This window comes from Oryx dammah, unplaced genomic scaffold, assembly GCF_014754425.2.
Source record: "Oryx dammah isolate SB20612 unplaced genomic scaffold, SCBI_Odam_1.1 HiC_scaffold_18, whole genome shotgun sequence".
NCBI classification, from domain to species: domain Eukaryota; kingdom Metazoa; phylum Chordata; class Mammalia; order Artiodactyla; family Bovidae; genus Oryx; species Oryx dammah.
Window position 1 is genome coordinate 97198974 of NW_024070202.1, and position 22143 is coordinate 97221116.

At 38.2% G+C, this 22143-nt stretch overlaps 1 protein-coding gene across 1 annotated transcript in view; it reads left to right on the forward strand.

Moving 5' to 3' along the window:
- The window catches only part of EXOC4 (exocyst complex component 4), an 824501-nt gene that overhangs the window by 49355 nt on the left and 753003 nt on the right, over positions 1-22143 (forward strand). The window contains exons 4-5 of the mRNA XM_040260893.1: positions 4645-4829; positions 14970-15079. Of these exons, the coding sequence (XP_040116827.1) occupies positions 4645-4829; positions 14970-15079 (295 nt within the window). The remainder of the gene's footprint in view (positions 1-4644; positions 4830-14969; positions 15080-22143) is intronic.

Here is a 22143-nt window from a genome sequence, read left to right on the forward strand (position 1 = left end):
ACTCTGGTGTTCCTCAAAGACATTTCCATTGGTTCATGTTAAGCACAAAACTAGATCTTTTTACCTAGTCAGCTTGAGTCAGGCTAGTAGAAAGCACTTAATCATGAAATAATTATTTCTAATTTAAACTAAAATGCAATTGAGAAATAGTTATCTGGGAAAGAAAATTTAAGGGCACTGTAGTTCTCATTATGAAGATTTCCTTTGTTTTAGATTCATCTCTCAACTCAAAGCAAATTTTTTTTGGAAAACACCAGACAGTTCTTGATTGTGTACGATTTATCTGTTGTTGTGTTAGTCACTCAGTTGTGTCTGACTCTTTGTGACCCCATGGACTGCAAACCGCCAGGCTCCCCTGTCCATGGAATTCTCCAGGCAAGAATACTGGAGTGGGTTGCCGTTTCCTTCTCCAAGTCTAACTGTACCTTTGACCTATTTCTTGAATTATGGAAATATTTTTCAGAACTTATTTTCCTAAATGGATTTTTTTTTTCCCCTTCAGCTTTTAATTTTGTTTTGGGGTATAGCCGATCAACAGTGGTATGATAGTTTCAGATGAATAGTGAACGGGCTCAGCCGTGTTTAAACATGTATCCATTCTCCGCCAAACTCCTCTCCTGTCCAGGTTGCTGCATAACATGGAGCAGAGTTCATGTGCTATACGTTAGGTCCTTATTGGTCTAAATGGATAAGTTCTTAATAGTGAAACACACTGCCCTGTTCTATATCATGTGTTAAAACATTTTGTAGATGTTTGCTTATGTTCATAGTCCTGTAAGAAATATTTCTTTTCAACTCCAGAACAGATTTATCTGTATGAGTAGTTTCTAACTCTGGTGAGTTAGAACATGAATGTTCTTATTTTATTATTATTGGTGTTCTCTGAAAAAAATTCCCTGTTGATATCTATCTCTTCCCTATGCCCTCCCCATACTGATTTATTTTTGAAAATATGTGTAAGAAAGCTTCCAAATACATCTGGTTGGTTCATTATTTAGTAATTTGTCTTTTAAGACATGTGTGGCATACCTGAGAGGTCATGGTAGAGATCATTTGGTACATAAATTCATGGTATTATATCTATGAGATAAATAGACATTTTCCAGTGAACTGTTCCACTGTATGTTGTCTGTTTTACTTTTCACCTGCTGAGTCTTGTCCTGGAATTCTAATATATATTTGTGACATTATTCAGTTTTGTATGCCACACTTTTGAATCCAATTTTGATTATTTCTCAAAGAGTGAACCTGTTGGTGTCCACTTTAATTCATCTGCATCTCCCGAATTTCTGTTGATGTTTCATTAACCTGTTGTTTAAAAAGTGCTCTGTGATCACTAAATTTAGAAAACGTGAAATAATTTGTAAAATGACCACTTCCCATACATGAAAAAAAAACCTTTAGTGATATTTTTCATCAGTAGTTACACACATTTCTAACTGTGTGTGTTGCTCAGTCATGTCCAACTCCTTGTGACCCCGTAAACTGTAGCCCTTCAGGCTTCTCTGTCCATGTAATTTCCCAGGCAAAAATACTGGAGTGGGTTGCCATTTCTTCCTCCAGGGGACCTTCCTGACTCAGGGATCAAACCTGTGGTTTCTGCATTGGCAGGTGGATTCTTTACCACTGAGCCACTTTGAGAAAGCCCTTTAGATGGATATTTAAGGATTTATCTTCTAGTAAAGGCTGAATGTTAGGAAATACCTAAGAATCCGACCCCTCAGTATAACAGCATTAAAAGTGGTGGTTGGATTCACTGCTGCCTACAAAGTTTCCCTTATGCGTAAGCTTTATGGTAAAAGTTACTTAAAACCACAGAAGATAAATGTCAGGTTTCTAAACTGATGTCCTAGAGATCAAATATATACACTTACAACTATTTTCTTCAAATTGTTTTGAGTACCACTTAGGAAGGTTAGAGTCGGGGAAGACAGTGGCTTTGCTTAGCTTCCATAATTATAGCTTTATAAATAGACTTTTCATTTGTGAAGGCCAGAAAATAAAGCACTGTGTCTTCGTACAGAAATAGAGGTTATTCATGGTAAGGTTTTCAAATCTTTGAAGTTCTGAGACTGTTCTTGATTGTATGTTAATTGTACTTGTATTTTGGGTCAAGAAAACATATTCAGAAAATTTGTAGTCTGCATGGTTAATAATAGTTCTATGATGGAAACAGCACTTTACCGCAAAGGCTGCATTAAAACATGTTAGAAACACCCTCTGAGGTTGCTTTATCCATGTGGTAAATAGGTTCTATTAAAAATAATTTGAGTGAGCACTCAGTGTAGGTCAGGCACTGTGCTAAGTGCTTTAGCTATATTTAAGAAAAATTAAGCGGCTTTGAAAGTTAACATTGTCATGTAGTTTTATACTTGGAACATGAGCTGTTTGGGTTAAAAAATCTTCATGCAGATTCTTACAAGCAAATTGAGTATGGCTGTGCAGTGGGTGGTTTTTAAGCTTAAATATCTCAGCTGGATTTAATTACCTTGAGGGATAAGGCTACATGATGGGCCAGTGGTTTACCAAATTATTTTTCATTTTCTGGATCTTGATGTCACTAAAGGTTAATGCATCCTCTTTTCTCTGCTAGAGACCCGAGTTAAAAATCCATTTTAGAGCATAAGTATAAATGAATTTGTTGTTGTTTTTCCTCCTTGGGGACACTTTGGTCATTTCGTGAGGCAGGCAGTCTTTCCATCTAGAATTGCCCGCAGCTTGCACCAGGCACAGGGTCTCTCATAGCAGCGGCTGTTGCAAGTCAGCGTGAACAGGACCTGGCAGGCTTCAGAGGTCAGAGCTGGCCCAGGGCTTGTCATTCTTTCATTCCTTGATTCTGTGTTGGTTAACTTAAGGAAACTTATTTGCTAGTGACATTTGATTATAGCATATCACAAAACAAGTGATGTATTTATGGCTAGGCCATTGCCTTTTCCTCCCTATCTTAGGCTGCTTTGTATTTGGCAGCCACGGAGTTTTCTATATTCGCTCTCCGTACTCCCCTAAATCACTGCGTGTGTTAGGATAGATCTGTGATCAACATTTTTGATCACTGATGTTTTATGACTGCTACTGTCTTTTGATTGCTTTTGTGTAAATGCACTATTTTTAAGGTGCATGTTCATATCCATAATTACAATTACCCTAAAGTAGTGCCCTTGCTTTGGTTCCCCAGGTGGCTCAGCGGTAAAAAGAATCACTTGCCAGTAGGAGACGTGGGTTCGATCCCTGGGTGGGGAAGATCCTCTGGAGAAGGAAATACCAACCTGCGCCAGTATTCTTGCCTGGTAGATCCCATAGACAGAGGAGCCTGGCAGGCTACAGTCCTTGGGATTGCAAAGAGCTGGACTTGACTGCACGACTGAGCACGCATATGCACAGTGGTACTGGTTATTGTCTTTATCTGTGTGAATGAGGACTATTTAGACGTATAACCAAATCAGGGAATAGTCATTGAACATTAATTCCTTGAGGGAGCTTGGTAGGGCTCTTTTCCCTGAGTTCACTTGTAGTCATCTCTTCTCTATTTTTGTTATTACTACTACTACTATCATTATTATTGTTAGTCTTGGTGTTTCTCTTTTCCTATACATATAAAAAGACAAATAAAATTTTATATATATGGATAAATGAGATTATATAATACATACTGTTTTTTTCCTGCTCCTTTGCACTTAGCACTTTGTTTTCCAAATTCCCTGAGTCCCTCATCTTCTCCATTTGTTGTAGGTATTGCTACACCATTTTTATACATTCAGTGCTTTTTTGTCTTAAAATCTTCCAAATTGCACTTTACACCAAGAGAATCTCCCTCTTCATAGTTTATCTTCTGTTCACCTTTCAAATCCCATTTCTTCTATCAAACTGAGTCAGTCCAAGGAGAGGTGAGAACTGCTACTGTTTGCTTGTAGCTTTCATGTAGAACTGCCTTTCCCTCTGAGTGTATGTGAATATGAGAAAGAGCCAGAGAGACTTGACCATGTGTAAAGATGTGTGTAGACTTAGGCTAACCAAGCTCTGACTCATAATGGCCCTGAGAATTATATAAAGAAATTGATATAGTGTGCTTTTACTGAGTCTTAATCTTAAAAGATAAGTTTGACTAAAAGTTGGTCTAAATTATTAGTACATGGACTTCTTGTAAGGATATAAAAACGATTATTGGGAAGTCATTTTGTTTGTGTCCATTGATAGGCAGTGTGTGTGGGAATAATGAATAGCGCACACAGCGCTGAGCTGCTTGAGGTGCTTTCATGTTGATCGTGATTGCTTTCTTCAGCAATATCTGTTAAAACCTTCAAGAGCAGAGCCAGGCCTGTCCACATTATCCTCAACGTCTCCTGTGTGCTGATGAGGTTCTCACAAACTCTTTTGACAGTATCTTTGAAAAGATGAAAGTGAAAGTCGCTCAGTCGTGTCCGACTCTTTGCGACCCTGTGGACTATACTTTCCATGGAATTCTCCAGGCCAGAATACTGGAGCAGGTAGCCTTTCCCTTCTCCAGGGGATCTTCCCAACCCAGGGATCCAACCCAGGTCTCCCATATTGCAGGCGGATTCTTTACCAGCTAAGCCAGTAGTCTTTCCTATCTATAATATTGTGGGGCTATTTTGTTGTCTGAATCATTTTCTTCTCCCTCTCCAGGTGTCCGCAGTCGAGTCTTTGGAGGGCCCATTGCTCCAGGTGGAAGGACTGAGTGACCTTAGGCTGGAGCTGCACAGCAAGAAGATGAACCTCCACTTGGTTCTCATAGACGAGCTGCATCGGCACCTGTACATCAGGTCCACTAGCCGGGTTGTGCAGCAGAACAAGGAAAAAGGGAGGATGAGGTTAGTCAAAGAGGCTCTTTGCCACAGTGTCTTGTGGCGGTATAAAGCTTTACGGAATATTATTTGTTTTCCAGAATATGGTTGTAGTTTATTTTACTTGTCTTTTTAACATACTGTCTCTGAAAATGTAAGATGGTTTTGTGATAACAAACGCTCCCTGTTCTGAAAGGCTGACATTGAGTGTTTGTTCATCCCCTCACTTCACATTTCTTGTGGTCCTTTTATGTAAAGATACATAGGAAACATTTACTGTGGGCTTTTAATGTGCTCGATCAGAGAGACTCTGGTATATCTCAGAAGGGAGAGAAAAACCCTTAAAATGATAGTGCAGTCCTCCTAATTAAGAAATGTAGGCAGATGAACTGAAGTTAGGAGATTGTTTGTTACTTAGAGCTGTGTATAATCCTCTTTCGGGGGCAGTTCAGGCGAGGTTGAGTGAGAACACTTGTTTTATCCTTGGTCTGGGTGTAGCTCAGTCCTGTGATCAAGGGCCTGGGTGGACTCAGAACATTTATTAAATTAGGGGAAACCTGGTAGAGAATAAGACCAGATGGTAAGATGGTAGGACATCGGTGTTACTAACGTGTGTCAGATAGCTGTGCATGGCGTATGTCCTCCCAACATCGTTTAAAATAGCCCTGAACTAACTGAAGAGGTAAGATTCTTCAGAGGGCAGTTGAGTTGAGCACTCTGTACTACTGACACTTTTTCATCGGGCTGTAGATGAGAGGAATGCTGGAAGCAGTGCATGCTGGGAATGAAGTCTGTAAAATCCTATCCTGTTCAGACCCAAATCGCCAACTTTGTGTGTGATGCTTCAGTTCAATCAGACCCTGTGACAGAGAAAGAGGAGTTTCCATCTCTTTTCCGCAGATGGGCACTGGAAAACCTTAGGCACACAAACTAAGCTATAGGCGTGTACCTTAGACTTAACCTTGATCTGAATACAACCTTGTTGGAGAGTCAAGTGGTGGGGGGGAGCAGTGCTAAGGAAATTCTTCCCAGAGTGTCTGGTGGTAAATACTGGATCTAAATAGATTTGTTCCTGTGCAAGGATTAAAAACAAAAGCCCCTTCCCTTATAAGCATAAGGGAAGAAGCATTACATTGAGTTCTCAAAGAAGAGCATTTATTTGAAGGAAAGGATTTAAATAGGAAATGTTTAGGAGACTTAAGCTGAAGGTTTCTCAAAAGATGCAAGATGATGTAGATTACGTAATTGCTCAGAATTATCAGCCTTCCCCCTCCACTTGAGTGGGAAAAGTGTATTTCCTTCTTTCTGATTCTTGGGCTCTGGCTTTTGCTGATTGTTAGCATGTAACACGAGGGGCCTAAAATGTGCTTGTGCCAGGGAGCATGCCCTGTCGTGCCTCTGTCACTGACATGATGGTATTGGTCCCTGGAGGAGGAGGAGTCATGTGGAATCAGCCAAGTTCAGCTGAGCTGGCTAGCCTGAGTCATCCAGTCACCAAAATGTGCTTATTATTGAACATGACTGAGATTCTGTGGCCGTATGTAGCAGGCATGTAGCTTCTATGCAATGATAATGGGGAGTGATATGAATGGGATTGAGAGAGATGCAAAAAGAACTAAGCAGGAACAAAATGTAAGGAAAATGAAAATATTGATAGGGAAATTAAGTCTTTTTTTAAAACAGTGGAAGAATTGAATCAGTGATATGGAGAGAAAACTTATCATGAAGAAGGAAAAGATAAAATGATGAAAGAAAGATAGTAGATGTGAAAGATGGAGAATAGTAATCAATGAAATGATTTTAAGCCCTTTATAGAATGACACTAAAATGATAATGTTACAGGTTGAATTGTGTCGCCTTAAAATTCATGTGTTGAGATCCTAACTCCCAGAACCTGTGACTAAATTTGGAGCTAGGGTCTTTCAAGAGGTCATTTAAGTTAAAATGAGGTTATTGGCATGGGTCCTAATTCAACATGACTGGTGTCCTTATAAGAAGAGGAATTTTGGACACACACTTCTGAAGAGGGAAGACCATGTGGAGACTCAGTGGTAAGACAGCCATCTCCAAACCTAGGAGAGAGGCCTCGGGAGAAACCAACGCTGCCAACATCTTGTTCTTTGACTCCTCACCTCTGGAATGGTGAGAAAACAGATTTCTGTTGTTGAAGCTGCCCAGCCTGTGGTACTTCGTGATGACAGCCCTAGCAAACTGATACACAGAGAAATAGTGGCAGTACTTACAGTGGAAAGAAAGAAACCTTCTGAAACAGAAAAAAAAGACCTTGGTCTGCAAATCAAAATGATTCAGGGTAAAAATTAGTGAAAAACTGACTCTTAGATAGAATCAGAAAGCTTTTTATGAATTTAACAAAGAAATACTATAAGCACCAGGGAGAAAAATTATGTTCCCTGCTCTGACAAAGATAGTTATATGCCCACCCAACCCATTCTCACCTTTATTTTCTTTAATTATTCATTTACTCTTTATTTATTTTTGGCCGTGCTGTCGTCGTTGCTGTGCGTGGGTGTTCTCTAGTTGCGGAGAGTGGGGGCTGCTTTCTATTGCGGTGGCTGGGCTTCTCGTTGCATTGGCTCCTCTTGTTGCGAAGCACAGGCTCTAGGTGCTCAGGCTTCAGGGGTTGTGGCCTGAGGGTTCAGGTGCTGTGTGGCATGTGGAATCTTCCTGGACCAGCGATCGGACCACGGCTTTGGCAGGTGGATACCCATCCACTGTACCAACAGGGGAGTCCCCTCTCCTTCCTTTTTTTAATGGCAACTCTTGTTTTGTTCATGGTGGCCATATATCCAGCTAAAAGACTACATTTTCCATCCTGCTGCCGTCCTTCTGTGTACCTGAAGGTGATTAGTGAGACTTCTACTTGCAAGGTGTTGAGTCAGAACTCACAAGAACATTCTCCAGAGGTGCCAGCAAAGCTGGTCTGCTCACTCTTTTACCCTTTACCTGCCTTCCTTTACTTCCTGTCAAGGACTTGGATTGGGGCTGTTGTCTTGGACACTAGGTGACCTTGAGAATGGAAATCAGGTCTTAAACTCTTTAATGACATGGAGCCTCCATTATACCTCTGAATGGGATTTTTGTATCTTTATATGACAAGAAGGAAATCCTTCTGATTTACTCAGGTCATGGCTGTTTGGGTCTTCTGTTTATATGTAGTTGAAACTAGTCCTGATAAACAGAAAGGAGCAACAAACAGTGAGGCTCACCAGGATTTGCTTAACATAAAATACTGGAAGACAGCAGAGCAAAGTCTACAAGGAATAGAAAAGGGTCGGGACCAAAAATCTTTATATCCAGCCAAGTGTACATAGACAACACAGCGACGTTCTCAGATATAAATTAACACAGAATACAAACCTGGAATTCTTTTCCTGAGAAAAATGTTCAAAGATGAGCTATAAGATAGGAACCAGAATTAGCAGCTTGAGAACAATAAAGTTGTAGGGAGTTTGAAACTGCTGCCAGGACTGACTACACAGCATTAAATATGTAAATTTGCATATAAACAACTGAAACATTTTTTGTAATAGTTTGAAATATTTTGATCAGAAATATAAGCTGAAAACTCTTTTTGAAAAAGAAGGTCTGTGTGATTAAAGAATACTCTGTAACAGTAAATAGAATTTATATCCCTATATTAAGTTAGTAGAGACTGGGAAATATGGATAAGCTGGAGATGGAAAGGAATGCTGAATTCTTAAGATCAATCAGAAGGATTTTAATAATTATAGAGAAAGTATATTTAATTCATTTAATTTAGTGTTTATTAACCTAGATATATATGAAGATTTTTATATTGAAAAGTCAGAGAAGACAGAAGCAAATAAAACATATTCTTTATTATAGAGAATGATGTTTTAGCCAATATTCTTGACTGCAAATAGAGTCAGTCCTGGTAATAAACAAGGAAAGAAATTTAGTGGAAAGTTATCAAGTAGGTCACAGAATCTAAGGAAAGTGAGTTTCTATAGACAGGCTCTAAAACCCTGGAGGGACCAAGGGAGATGAAGCAGCTGGGTGTACATCACAGGCAAGCCACAGGAAGGGTCTGGTCAGGTTGTGACATCATGCCCGCAATTGCTGAATTTTCAAGGTGAATGATCTCTAAATGTCACTTCCCTCTTTCTTTATTTCCTCAAGATTCAAAGCGTAGTCTGGAAGCTTCCAGTTCTTGGAGCCTGAGACATGTCAACTTGAATAGCGGGAAGAACTGCCCTCTTTTTCCTGCTTTGACCCAGATCATGGAGAGTCTCTCCAAATGCAAAGACTGTTCCAGTTGTCGGTATCCAAAAGCAAACACCCAGCAACAGATTTCTACTGTAGGAGAAAATGAAAGAAGTCACACAAAGGCACAGAGAACCTAGGGCTTAATGTTCTATACAGGGTGATCCAGAGGCTGTTGAAAAAGCGTGTGTACATTTTTGTGTGTCTACATGATTGTGTGTTTGTAGGGATGGAAAGACTCCTTTCTGTTAACTGTTGTGAAAGGCATGTGTGCTTAGTCACTCAGTCGTATCTGACTCTTTGCGACCCCATGGACTGTAGCCCACCAGGCTACTCTGTCCATAGGATTCTTCAGGCAAGAATATTAGCGTGGGTTGCCATTCCGTTCTTCAGGGGATCTTCCCAACCCAGGGTTTGAATCCGGGTCTTCTGCATTGCAGGCAGATTCTTTACTTTCTGAGCCACAAGGGAAGCTTATTTAAATTTTCTTTGTATTTTCAAAAAAAAGAATACTTAACTTTTTTACTGATTTCATCTTATAAAGTATTATTTTAAAAATGGTTAGTCCATTTACTTCTTGCATGCATCCTGGGTTTAATACTTGATTTGATCTTGCTTCCTTGGGCACTCTAGCTCATTGGGGAGAACATTTCAGACCCATGGATTTCAGTGACCATATTTGTCCCTGGATGCATAAAGGGTGTCCTTGACTCTGTTGTATTATTTGCTCCCTACCTATTTTGTCTTTAAATTGTTTTCCTTTTTATGTGTGTCTGTTTTGTTATCTTTCAGGGCTTTCTCCCTCCCTCTTTTCTTAGATATTAGCTTCACTTTATTTTGAATTGCATGTCTTCTCTCTTGGGTTATCATTTGATACCATGAGTGTTTCTGACTTCTCTACCCCCTGAATCATTCATGATTCTTTCTCTATGTTCAGGCAGATCTTAGAACTATAGAGAATTACCATGCAACGCATTCCTGATTCATTATTCTGTTACATTTTCTCACTCAGGGCACATTATCTTCGACAGATCATTCTTAGCTGAGTTTGATTTAACCAACTTTTATGAGCACCTGCTCTTTGACAGGTCCTGCACCAGCTGTTGGTTTATAGGGTGAATATATTAGTTATTAGATTTACAACTTAGAGGTCAGATCACTTCTGTTAAGTTTTAGCTTGACAATAAAATCAACCAAATGAGCTGCTGTTGTGAATTTTGGATATAGGTGGACATATTTATTATTAAATGGAGGAACAGAGATAAGTTCTAATTAAAATGCAAACATTTAATAAGCTGTTAGCACTGCTAACCTTTCTTAAAAAAAAAAAGAAAAAGACTTCATGTCTTGAGATACTGAAACGATACACATTTTGAAGTAGATCCTTCCTAGTTGGATGGATGTTTAATGGCCAGAAAGTCCTAGGGGTTATAGTGGTAGGGGGTTGTTTTTGGTGTGGTTAATTTCGCTTTATAATTTTCCTGGCTGCCACCATGTGGTTATTAAATATCAAGGCACTCAGTTACAATATACAGTTTCTGATTTTGGGAGGATGGGTGCTATCTTATTCTAGAAAGATTTATGTGTATCATCTCTTTTTTTAAGTCAGTTGTGAACGATTCTGAATTGATTTAAAATTTGAGACCACATAGATATTTAAAAAGAAAAGTAGTTTCTATTAATATTTCTTTGAAAATAAAGCCATTTAGATGATTCATATTAATTAGAAGCAATTCACATTAGTTGACATTCTAATATTTTTTACTTAAGGCAACATTGGTTTATGTGTTGTATGTTTCTTGTCTGCAACGTTGTATTTTGACTTCTGTGTGCACTTCAGTGTGCTCATCACCAACAAATTAGTTTTCCTTTTAAAAAATATTCTTATTTATTTGGCTGTACCAAGTCATAGTTGCAACATGTGGGATGTAGTTCGCAGACCAGGGATCGAACCCAGGTCTGCTGCATTGGAAGCATGGAGTCTTAACCAGTGGACCACCAGGGAAGTCCCAACAAATTAGTTTTCATCCATCACCCTCCAACTAACCCGGTTTACCTGTTTTGTCCTCCTCCTATCTCTTTTCTCCCTGGTAACACTACTCTGTTCTCTGTGGTGGTTGGTGGTTTAGTTGCTCAGTCGTGTCTGACTGCGAACCCATGGACTGTAGCCTGCCAGGCTCCTATGTCCATGGGATTCTCCAGGCAAGAATACTGGAGTGGGTTGCCATTTCATTCTCCAGGGGATCTTCCTGACACAGGGATCAAACTGCTGTCTCATGTATTGCGGGCAGATGTTATTTGTTTTGTTTTGGTTTGATCATTTTTGTTTGATTTTTATATTCTACATTTGAGTGAAATCCTAAAGTTATTTGTCTTTTTTACTTTTTTTCACTTATCCTAATACCCTCAAGGTCCACTCATGTTTTTGCAAATGAGGAAGATCTCATATTTTTATTATTGTGTAGTATTCCATTGTAGGAATATGTATATGTATATACATACATTAACAATAGAAGATGTGTACACACACGTGTGTGTGTGTGTGTATGCATATATTCTCTTTCTCCATTTATATGTTGATGGGCACTGAGGTTGTTTCCTTATCTTGTCCACTGTAAATAGTGCTGCTATGAACGTAGGGTGCACATATCTTTTCGAATTTGTGTTTTCATATTCTTCACATAAATAACTCTGAAGTGGAATATCTGGATAATGTGGTAATTCTAGTCTTAATTTTTCCAGGAATCTCCATTACTGTTTTCTATAGTGGCTATACCAATTTGCATTCCCACTAACAGTATATAAGGGTTCCTTTTCCCCCACATTTTCTCCAACATTTGTTATTGCTTTTAATAACAATCTAGTTTTTATTTTATTTTTTTGTTTTCAAAAATATGTCCTCTGAAGGACTGAAAACCCTTTGAGGCTACTAATACTTCTCAACTTTATTTCTAATGTACAATGAGGACAGGCCTTTTCTCGCTTCTGAAATTGAAACTGAGAGGTCAGTATGTGATATGTAACAGCAGGTACCTTCTGTTGAGTTTCCTATCTGTAGTAACTAAATGAGTGGGTGTGCCCCCTTTCTTTTGAACTTTTATGACCAAGTCCTTCCATAAAAGAAGAAGAGAAAAACCAAAAGTCATTTCCAGAGTTACTTGCCTTTGGGTTAATGTTCACAAAGGAGAAAATTGAAGCCCAAGGGAAAATTTTAGAAGGAGAAATGAGTCTATGAAAATAGTTTTGCAGTAAATTGACTTTCTAAGAGTTTATTGATGGAGTTAGAGGGCCCTTCTGGCTCTGATAACAAAGTCAGCAGGTTATGTTTTTTCAAAGTTAAGATGGTAAGCTGTTTATCACCTTATATTTAACTGAAATATATTTTTAGGTTAAAACTGAGAAAGTGGTTGTAGGTTTTAATCTAAAGTGAATTGTGTGCACCTCTGTATTTACAGAAGTGTGTAGTATGCTCACGTATACATATGACTGTGCCTACAGAAGTGTGTAGTATGCTCACGTATACATATGACTGTGCCTACAGAAGTGTGTAGTATGCTCACGTATACATATGACTGTGCAGGTAGTAACTGTTGCCTCATTTACAGCTGTGGCAGGCAGTATTCTGGCTGTGTACCTCAATTTCCTGTTAATCGATACCTTCATTTATCAATGCTTTAAAAATAGCTCCTCTACTTCTGTTATGAGAATACTTATTGCATTTATCAAGTCTTATTCCTATTATTTAAAGTTGAAATTAACTTTTTCCTAATTACTCAGAAACAGCACTGTTAACATTACTGGTTATCCTCTGTTTCTTTGGGCATGTGTGTCCAGAGGCTAGGCATGTGCATAGAGCTATTTTCCAGTTATGAATAAGATGGAGGTAAAAGAGAGGTAGCTGAAGAGAAGAAATGAGAAGATAACAGTAGTCAGTGTACAAAAGCTGAATGGATAAATATGTGATTGAATTGGTTTTATAATTAGATGATTATAGCAAATCAGTGGATTGGAAGGCTCTTTTAGATTTTCTTAAGATAGTGTAGGCAAATAGGAACTTACAGCTTTATATTGGAGAAGAGTTGTTGGAGCTAACTATGTCAGTTCAATTCCTGGTAAATGCTATTTCTGCAACTTTTATGTCTTATTCTTCACTTGCGGTTTCGCGTTAGTCTGCAAGTGATTCCAGCACTTGGAAATGCGTGAAGTTGGGTTTAGCTCATATCTTAGTCATACTTCTTGGATGCTTAGCCCTGAGCGAAGTGCCAAGCACATGGCAGATGCTGAGACTTGTTTGAGTAATGATTCCCTGTTCCTAGTCATAAGTGAAAAGGGAGACGTTAATCACAGTCATAGTTACCCTCCTGGCCAAAAAAGATGGCTGTCAACATTGTTCAGTTCAGTCGCTCAGTCGTGTCCGACTCTTTGCTATCCCATAGACTGCAGCACACCAGGCCTCCCTGTCCATCACCAGCTCCTGGAGTTTACTCAAACTCATGTCCGTTGAGTCGGTGATGCCATCCAACCATCTCATCCTATGTCGTCCCCTTCTGCTTCCACCTTCAATCATTTCCACCATCAGTGTCTTTTCAAATGAGTCAGTTCTTTGCATCAGGTGGCCAGAGTATTGGAGTTTCAGCCTCAGCATCAGTCCTTCCAATGAATATTCAGGGCTGATTTCCTTTAGGATGGACTGGTTGGATCTCCTTGCTGTCAACATTGTTAACATTCAATAAAAATAATACCATAAAGGATAATTTTGCCCTTTAATAAAAATTAGTTTCTGAAAGAATGTATTTTTTATTTTAATTTGCTTAAGGATGCACACATACCTGGGTTAAGAATACACACATACCTTTGGTTTCAAAGGAGTGGTGGGAGGCAGGTGGGGATGTCACTATCATCGATGTTCTGACTTCCACACATTTTTTTTTTTTTCTCCACTTGGAGGAAGCTTCCTTGAAGGTGTAGTCTTGTTCCTGCTCACCACTGCCTGCTCTCCCTTCCCAGTTCATTTGAGAATCACTTCCGTGGCCACTGTGATTGGTGATGTTACTGGAACTGGAAGCTGCCGAGAGCTATGGCTTTGACCTGTCTGTCCTTGGAACATGAGTTAGAGAAGCTTTTCTGTTGGAAATGCAGAGTGATTAGATGATTCAGTTTCTTCAACTGGTGTTTTTGTCTTGGCACCGCCTACGTTCTTGTACTTAACGGATGTCTATAAATGGGACTTATCTTGAAAATTTGTTTTTTATAGTCTTTGTGTTACTTAAGATTATTGTGTTTATATGGAGACGCTAAAGTTAATAAGATGAGTTGCTGGACCTTTTTGGAAAAGGTGAAATGGGCAATCGAATGCTGAATTAACCTATTTGAGATTCCTTAAATCATCTTTCATAGGTGTGATTCTCAGCTTGATGAAATTTATGAACTTTTTTTTTTTTTAAAGGAAACTAAACATAGTGAATTCCCAGTGTATCTTAAACAAATAAAAATTCCAGCTTGAAAAACACAAGGTACACTGGACTTAACTATTTAAACTTTCATTCATTTATCACAATAAGGTGTTATTTGCTCTTTCTTTGCTGATAAATTTAATACAGAAACAAAGAGGTACTGAAGTTGCATGGTATAATTTGGTTATAAGGTGGTCATGTAGATCATCAGAATATCCACTAATTTTCTTAACCTAGTATTGAACTAAAAAGATAAAAATGTAAATATTTGGAATCCTTAAAATGCATCTTTATTCACTTGTCTGTGACAATCACTGCTTTATGAAATAGACTAGGGGGATACTTGAAATCAGAGTGTCAAGAGGGTTCATGAGAGAAAGAAGGGAATAAAGGATGGGCATGTCCTGGGATGTAAGTAGATTCTGGAGAAAGTGGTGAGTGAGTAACTACTGCTGTTCTTGCCCTTCAGCTCCCTGGTGAAGGATGCTTCTCCTGTCCCTCTGCTTGATGTTACAAACCTTCCTACACCTCGGAAATTCCTTGATACCTCTCAGTATTCTACTCCTGGAAGCTCCAGTGGTAAGTATTTAATTCTTCAGCCACTCAACTGCTTTGTAATGGGCTGCAGTTCCTGGGCCGGGGCCAGGGTGGGCATTCCATTTGAGCAGCACTGCTGGTTTTCTTTGAAGTTGAATGCTTTGGATAGGGTGGGTGTGTGTGGGGGTGGGGGTGGGGGTGGGGTGTGTGTGTGTGTGTGTGTTTTGCTCTGTCTGTTGAGCCTATTAGCTTGTACCCAGCTGCTGCACATAGCACATTCCTTGTCTGGGCCATGAGAACTTTGGCGTGTGTGACCTCTGCTCTAGAGCTACATTCCTTGTGTTTTCCAAGTGGCCTCTCCATGTCTACCTGTGTGTGCATGTGTGGACACGCTCAGTGCACTCTGAGGACATATCCACAAACTAATCTTGTTTCTTCTTGACCTACCTAGTATGGTACTGAATGAGACAAAGGAGAGCCATTTTTGCTGATATTTAAAGTTGGGGAAGCTGAAACTCCAGTACTTTGGCCACCTGATGCGAAGAGTTGACTCATTGGAAAAGACTCTGATGCTGGGAGGGATTGGGGGCAGGAGGAGAAGGGGACAACAGAGGATGAGATGGCTGGATGGGATCACGGACTCGATGGACGTGAGTCTGAGTGAACTCTGGGAGTTGGTGATGGACAGGGAAGCTTGGTGTGCTGCGATTCATGGAGTCGCAAAGAGTCGGACACGACTGAGTGACTGAACTGAAAGTTGGGGAGGGAAGTTGTATTTTTGATTATGGAAGCAGAGTTTAAGGGAATTCTTCTGGAGTGGCTCAGACCTGCCCCATCATAGGGTTCAGTTCATCTCAGTTGGGCTCAGAGCTTCTGGGCTGTTGCAGACACCTTCCCTGCCATTGCAGCCTTGGGTTGGGGAGATGGTGACTGGATTTTTTTTTTTTGTGGGCTCTTCTGCAGTTGCCTTGGTATGACCTCCTCACAAATGCTTTTAAAGAAATAATAATGTCTTTTAAAGGAATAACAATATTATTATTATTGACTTTTCAGATAAAACATACTTCTTACTGGTTCTGTAGTCCTATAGAGTTTGAAATGATGAAAAGGTGGAAAAATAATTTTTGAGTTCAGTCAATGCATTTTGTGCAACTAACTGAAAGTGTTTATTTTGAGAGCCTAACAATATACTATTGCTGAAGCATATTTAATTACTTTATAAAATATAATTAAATTTTAGGATTATTTAAGCTTGGAATCTTGAAGTTTATTGCTTTTACTGTAGGAAAAGTATAAGAATTGCTTTTTTAAGGTGGGTTGATTTTAGTTTTTTATTGAGTTATAGTTGATTTATATTGTCCTAATTTCTGCTGTAAGGAATTGTTTTATAGTAAATTTTACTCATTTTTTAAAACCCATACACATATTATGACAGTTTTCAAAGCTGTGTATTCAAACTTCTTCCTGGATAAAAGGTTTTGTTTTCTCCCTCTTTCTTTGCTATATCACTGTTCTGTGAGTTTTGACACTGCTTTGAGCTGTTGTAGAGTGTGGAATTATGATACAGAAAACACATTTATACTCTTGATTTATATTTTACCTCTGCCTTTTGTGGAAATTACCGATTGTTAGATCTTTGTGTCTTTATAATGTGAATTGCCGCTTAGCCTGGTTATATCAATTTAGGTAAATATTGCTGAGTCAGTGGCCAAGTGAAATAAAAATTTTAATTGTTCATGAAGAGATGATGGGGCAGGCGTTTTGAAAATGAAAAACATAAATACAAAATAAGCTGAGAAAAGGCCAGTGATGGCAAATTTCACTGGAAGCTAATTCTGCAACATCTATTACTTTTAATGAGACAGCTTTTCCTCTCTGTGCACTTTTTCTGTCAGGCCCCGCAGTTAGCCTTTATCACTGAGTGGAGCTCATAGTGACACTTTGACTTCAGCCATCTGTCCCTTCATTTTTGGGAATGACTCTGGAAGAACTGGGTGATAGATTAGTGGAGCTTGGGACTATTATGAAGACGCTTGTAGATCTGGCCACAAAACTTTCTTCTTAGAAGGGCTCATTTCCTTTTCTGTTCGGAAGATTGATCTCTTGATTTTTCTGGGGGTGACTGAAAAAGAAGATAGTTATTGATTAAAGTCAATAGGAACAGTAGTTAACATGTGCTTAGTATACATTTTATCTGTGAAACAGTACAAATAAGTGCTTTATGTGGATTAACTCATGAAGTCCTTCAATGATCTTAGGAGAGAGGCACTGTTAGCCCCATTTTACAGGTGAGAAAAGCAAGACTGAGGATGGTTAATGATAGATTTAAGTTGACACAGCTGACACAGAGTAGCGCTTGTGATTTCATATCAGGAGCTGGGTTCCAAAGCATGCAGTTTCCCTGCAGATAAACTAGATACTAGGTTTCTGTCACTGCTGCAACAGATTACCACAGGAAACATGTATCATCCTACAGTTTTATAGGTTAAAAGTCCAATATGGGTCTCATTGGGCTAAAAGGAAGGTTGGGGACAGGGCTGTGTTCCTACCAGGAGAATCCATTTCCTTGCCTTTACGTGCTCTTAGAGGCTCTTGCTTTCCTTGACTTGTGGCAGGCTCCCTTTCTCCATCTTCACAGCCAGGGACAGTGGGTCACATTCTTCTCACCTTATATCTCTCTGGCCCACTCTTCTGCTTCCTCCTTCTCTTGAGGGACCATGTGATTAAATTGATTCCCACTTGATAACCCAGGATCTTTTCTCTGTCTCAGTATCCTTAACCTCAATCACATGTAGAGTCTCCTTTGTCATGTAAAGTAACATTCACAGATTCTGCGGATTAGTCATGGGCTTCCCTGGTGGTGGCTCCGTGGTACGGAATTCACCTGCCCGTGCAGGAGATGGGGCTCTGATCCCTGAGTCAGGTAGATTGCCTGAAGAAGGAAATGACAACCTTCTAGAGCCAGTATTCTTATCTGGGAAGTCCAATGGACAGAGAGCCTGGTGGGCTACAGTCCATGGGGTTGCAAAAGTGTCAGACGTGATTAGTGACTAAACAGCAACGATCTTTCAGGGCCCATTCTACTTATCACAGTCTGCAAGTACTTATTTCCTGACCTAAGTTATTTTTAGGAGCTAATATATAAAAATTTGACTTTCTTGAAACGATGTGTGAAGTCTTTGCAGTTCTCGTTTTTAGGATGATATTAATCTGGGTCACATTATTAAAGGGGATTGTATAAATGAGAAAAATGTAAATTATGTAGAGAACTACATAAAATGTTTCTAATAAGTACATATAAAAGTGTGGGACTGATGAAATATACTATAATAAAGGACAGAAATTTTGTCTTGTTCTAAATAATGGACAGTAAGGCCTGAGAGTCTTATTTGTGAAGTGCTCTGCAAGTCAGCCTAGAAAAGTAATAGTCTTTTTCAGCAGGGAATTTAACATAGGTTCTTAAAGCTCCTTTCTCATCTTGTGAAATAGTAGGATTGAGGGTGTAATCCATTAGAGCTGACATTTCTATAGAGGAAGTTGCAATAGGGAATCCCTGGGTAGAATTTCATCTCCCATTGGGGTGTCATAAATTAAAGTTACAGCTGATTTCTGAGAACTTTCAGATTATTATTAATTAAATGAGAATTTTGTTGGCTTGTGAATGAGTCATTTTTCAAATGTCTTATTTGGAAATAGAGTTGTGAGTGACTTTTATGTGAGAGGTGTTCTATCATAGTTCACATGTTACTGTTAGTAAGATACTATACATTGTTCAACTGATGCAGCCGTCCTAAGGGTAGTTGGGGCAGGGACTGTTACTGTCATTATGATTATTATATTTATGTCATATTTAAGTGTATTGCCAGATATTTAAGTTATCATAAAATTGTATGGAATTATCTATGTCTGTGTATCATCTAATTAAAAATAAAATCTTTAATTATCAGATGCAAATTCCAGGCACAGATTGGCAGAAGCAAGCAACATGTAAAGAGAAAAATGATTAGCACTCACTTAATTTTCCTGTGTAATCATGAAGAAAAGCAATGACATAGTAAAGAACTGGGCAAATGGGCAATTCACAGAAGAGTCTATATACATGGAAAGATGGGCATTTATCTGACAGATGTTAAAATATCAAGAATATATAAAGAATCCCTATAAATCGGTAAGATAAGCAAGTAGAAAAATAAACAAAAATACGAGCAGGCAGTTTGCATAAAGAGACAGCTATATTAGTCAATATATGAAAAACTGCTTATACTCTCTAGTTAATCAAGTGTTATTTTTAAAATAACACAAAAAATCGTGTCATTTTATGAATATGGAAGCTGAATTCAGGGATGCTGAGTGATTGGTCCAGGTTTAACCAAAAAGGTATTTGCTGGAGACTGGCCTCTTGCTGTCCTCACGCTAAATACGTAAAGGATGTATTTTGCAAGCATTTTTTTTCCTATTATTCTCATCAGTCACAGTATTTTATAATGTACAGGAAAACTAATGTCTAATTTAGATGTAGTCATTCAACTATAACTTAGGTAGAAGCATGGAAAAAGTATGGAGAAAAGCCAGTAATTATAATAAAACGTTGGTTTAAGCTTTTGGAGTCTCAGTATGTCTTTTTATTTGGCAAATTGCCTTTGGAACGTTCTGCCTGAGCAATTATTCCCAAGGTACACAGGCATTTCATTTGTGGCTTCTTTATTCATTTTATTCACACTCCTGCTGGGATTGCTGTGAATATAGCTATAATGAAACTGGACTTTCTCTCCCTTTCTTTCTGGTACCAGCATAGGTTAAGCAATAAAACGTAAAGAGAGCACAAATGAAATTATTTTTTTCTTCTTTTGCTGCTGTTTTCTTGATGTGTGTTTTATTTCATCAAACCTTGTTCAGAGACTTGATATTTATCTCAAGAATTTGGGGTTTGATGTTTTAAAAATTCTCTACATGGGTTGGGAGCTATGAATGCTAACATAAAAGGAGATGAAGCTCCTCTTTTTCGAACTCAAATGTCACTTTCAGAATACTGAAGATCCGATCCTCCAAAATCTTGACATCTTTTGTTTTACTTCTGTCCTTACAATAGGATCTCCCTTGGTATTTTAAATATAACTGTTTCTGAGGTATCCGTGCATTTGCTCTTAATAAATATCTTTGATTTCCATGATTGATCAGAAGTAGAGTTGAGGAATATATACAAGGGAGACAGAAGAGAACTAATATTTCAAATGTTTTTATTTTATTTTATTTTATTTTAATTTTTTAAATTTATTTTTTATTTTACTTTACAATTCTGTATTGGTTTTGCCATACAGTTCAAAGGTTTTTAAATAGAAAAATGAAGCAAGACCAAAGTTTATTTATTAAAAATATATTAATTTTTAGTATATAAACTGTATTAAATAATGTAGTTTATGTAAATACTATATATAACATATACACATATATAAGCATATAGACCCCAAGTTGCAAAGACTCAGTCGGACATGACTGAGAAACTGAACTGAACTGGACTGAAAATTGCCAAAGTAATCCTGAGAAGAAAGAACAAAGCAGGAGGCATAATCCTCCTAGCCTTTAGACAATACTGCAAAGCTACAGTAATCAAAACAGTGTGGTACTGTGACAGAAACAGACATACAAATCAATATATAGAAACAATGCCATCTCAGTTGCTAAATTGTAAATTGACTCTTTACGACCTCAAGGACTCTAGCCTGCCATGCTCCATTGTCTGTGGAACTTTTTAGCAAGAATACTGGGGTATGTTGCCATTTCCTTCTCTAGGAGATTTTCCTGACCAGGGGTAGGACCCACATCTCCTGGATCTTCTGCATGGGTAGGCGGATTCTTTACCACCAAGTCACCTGGGAAGCCCAATACATGTAATCTACATTTACACATGTACAACGTGTATACCCTTTTACTATGTTCATAGTAAAAGTGTGAAAACAACAGGAGAAAGATACAGAATATAAATACAGGTGTACCTCAGAGATATGAAGGGTTTGGTTCCAGACCACCACAGTAAAGAGAGTCACAGGTATCTTTTGGCTTCCCAGTGCATATGTGTTATGTTTATACTATATATAGTGTAAATGTTATGTAAATAGTTGACAGCATGCATCTAAGTTCACGTTTTACTTTTGGGAGTTTTCTGGAATTTATTTTTTATCCATAGTTGGCTGAATTTGGATGTGAAACTCATGGATATGGAGTGCCAACTTGTTTGTCTTTATCCATTTTTAAATTTTATTTTTAATTATTAATATCCATTAATGGACTTCTTAATATTGAACCAATTTTTCATTACTAGAATAAATTGCTCTTGATCATACTGTATTATTTTCTCAATGTAGTATTGAATTCTGTCTGCTAATATTCTGTTGAGGATTTTTGCATCATGTTCATGAGTAATAGTGGCCTGTGGTCCAAATCGTACTAGATTTTGGTTTCAATGTAGTAATTTGCTGCATAAAAGGGATTAGGACAGTCTCTTTCATTTTTCAATGCTCTGAAAAGTCTATGGAGCTCTGGGAGTATCTGGTGTTCGAAGATTTAGGAATTTCTCTGTGAAACCTTTTGGATATGGTACGTTTTAATACATTTACTTTTTATTCTTCAATAATTTTGTTTCATCAGTGTAAATTGTTCTGTTTCTATTGGGGTCAGTTTTAATAATCTGTATCTCCCTAGGCAATTATTGATTTCATTTATTCAATTTTATTTATGTAGAATAATGTATATAGAATAATGGCATCATTGACTTGATGAGTTTGAGCAAGCTCCAGGAGTTGGTGATGGACAGGGAAGTCTGGTGTGCTGCAGTCCATGGGGTTGCAAAGAGTTGGACACGACTGAGTGACTGAACTGGACTCATTTATATAGATGTCTGTAAAGTATTTTCTTACTGCTTTAAAATTCTTTTGTTTCCTTTATGTCATCTAATTGTGCTGTTTCCCTTTTCTTCTTGATCAAAGTAGCTAATGGTTTGTCTTTGGTGTTTGTTTTTTCTCCCAAGAAATAACAAGAATTTTGATGTATTGATTAGGTCCATTTTTTTTGTTTTCTACCTCATTCCTTTATGTTTTTATTCTTTACTT